Below are 1,411 nucleotides of genomic sequence, written 5' to 3' on the forward strand. Positions count from 1 at the left end.
TTAAGCTCTCAAGAACAAGGTTCCTGATGCATCAATCCTCAACAACGGGCGAAGATCATCTGGCGGAAACTGATAGGATAAGAAGATATCATCTAAAAAGGCTCCTAGCTTAGCCAAAAAATTGGCACACTGATTACCTTCGCGGAGGGTATGATGTAACGAATAGTTAGCCTGAGAAAGCAAAGCTTTTATTTCCTAAATAAGCACCGCATAAACGTGGAACTTACAACTACTGCTATTGATGACGTTGATAGAAAGGAGAGAGCCCGAATAACAGACCAACTCAGTGATACCCATATCCTTTGCCATGGAGAGACCGTAATAAATGGCTGTCAGCCCAGCTTGCAAAATGTCTGAAGAAGATGGGAGGAAACCTGAGAAGCCTGCAAGAAAAAATCCAGCACTGTTGCTAATTAATCCGCCAAAGCCCGCTCTAACCGGACTACCAATACAACTTCCATCAACGTTGAGAATTGCACAATCAAAATTGTTATTGTTCCACCTTATATGCCGACCCAGAGAGGTAACCGGAATTGGAGAAGAAAAGGCGAGGTTAATGTCCTCAATTGAGCTCTTAATATTTGCTGACAACTGCGTTAACGACATATGCTCATTGCTCAGACACATAGAATTGCGGCATCTCCAAACCCACCACAAACAGGCAGAAAAAATAACGGCGTGAGTACCTATTGTTCCCCCCCTAAGCCAATCAGCAACACAGTCTTCGTCAAAGAATGCGGGATCAGTAAAACCCATATGCTGCCAAATATTTCTAGAAAATCTACAGTCACGAATGCAATGTAAAAATGTCTCATTATGCAGCCCGCAATGAGAGCAAGGTTGCTAAGGGAGCAATATTACGATGGCTAACCAAAGATAAGGTGGGGACAGAGTTGTGACAGGCAAGCCAGATGAAAAACTTGAATTTTTCAGGAATTTTGAGTCTCCAAATCCAGGACCAAGAAGAATTAAGGTTGGTGTTATTGTTCGAACCAGGAAGAGAGAGAGAAGCCATTTGTAACCACTTTTGGTTGTGTAGACTCTATTCTTGTTGAGAGGCCAAACAAAAGCATCCTCTATTGCGTCATTAAACATAATTGCGGCATTGTTGATGAAATCAGACACAACTTGAGGGAGAGTGGTATACAGCGATTGAGCTCTATTACCATTTATGGTGAGAACGTCTTTAACAGTGAGATGAAGATCATGGATGTAACGCCCGTCGTAATTATTTAATTATTTGATGAGTTTTAGCATATATATTATATGATTTATATGTGTGATTTATATGATTTATGAATTTAAGTGGTTTACATGATTTATAGATAAATTATGAGATTTTCAAGATTGATGTGAAGTATATGATTTGTGAAGTTGTTATGTTGGTGTGACTTATTATATTTTTAAATAA

The 1,411-nt window shown here is 39.5% G+C and overlaps 1 protein-coding gene across 1 annotated transcript; it reads right to left on the reverse strand.

The window, feature by feature from the left end:
* On the reverse strand, positions 1-1,095 carry LOC146926185 (uncharacterized). The gene is made up of 3 exons (XM_085706869.1): positions 862-1,095; positions 280-759; positions 1-195 (listed from the first exon to the last, which is right to left on the reverse strand). Exons 1-3 carry the CDS (start codon positions 1,093-1,095, stop codon positions 1-3), a joined length of 909 nt encoding a protein of 302 aa, XP_085562995.1.
* Between the last annotated feature and the right edge of the window lie 316 nt (positions 1,096-1,411).

The sequence above is a fragment of the Medicago sativa genome, chromosome 4, assembly GCF_051527215.1.
Source record: "Medicago sativa cultivar Bolivia chromosome 4, Bolivia_mono, whole genome shotgun sequence".
NCBI lineage: Eukaryota > Viridiplantae > Streptophyta > Magnoliopsida > Fabales > Fabaceae > Medicago > Medicago sativa.

Excerpts from the sequence above, each read along its gene's own strand:
- LOC146926185 (XM_085706869.1), bottom strand. The coding sequence starts at position 1,095 with ATGTTTAATGACGCAATAGAGGATGCTTTTGTTTGGCCTCTCAACAAG. Across the intron at positions 760-861 it reads CTTATCTTTGGTTAGCCATC|CATATGGGTTTTACTGATCC; the intron begins GTAATATTGCTC and ends AATATTTGGCAG. Across the intron at positions 196-279 it reads ATATGGGTATCACTGAGTTG|GAAATAAAAGCTTTGCTTTC; the intron begins GTCTGTTATTCG and ends GTGCTTATTTAG.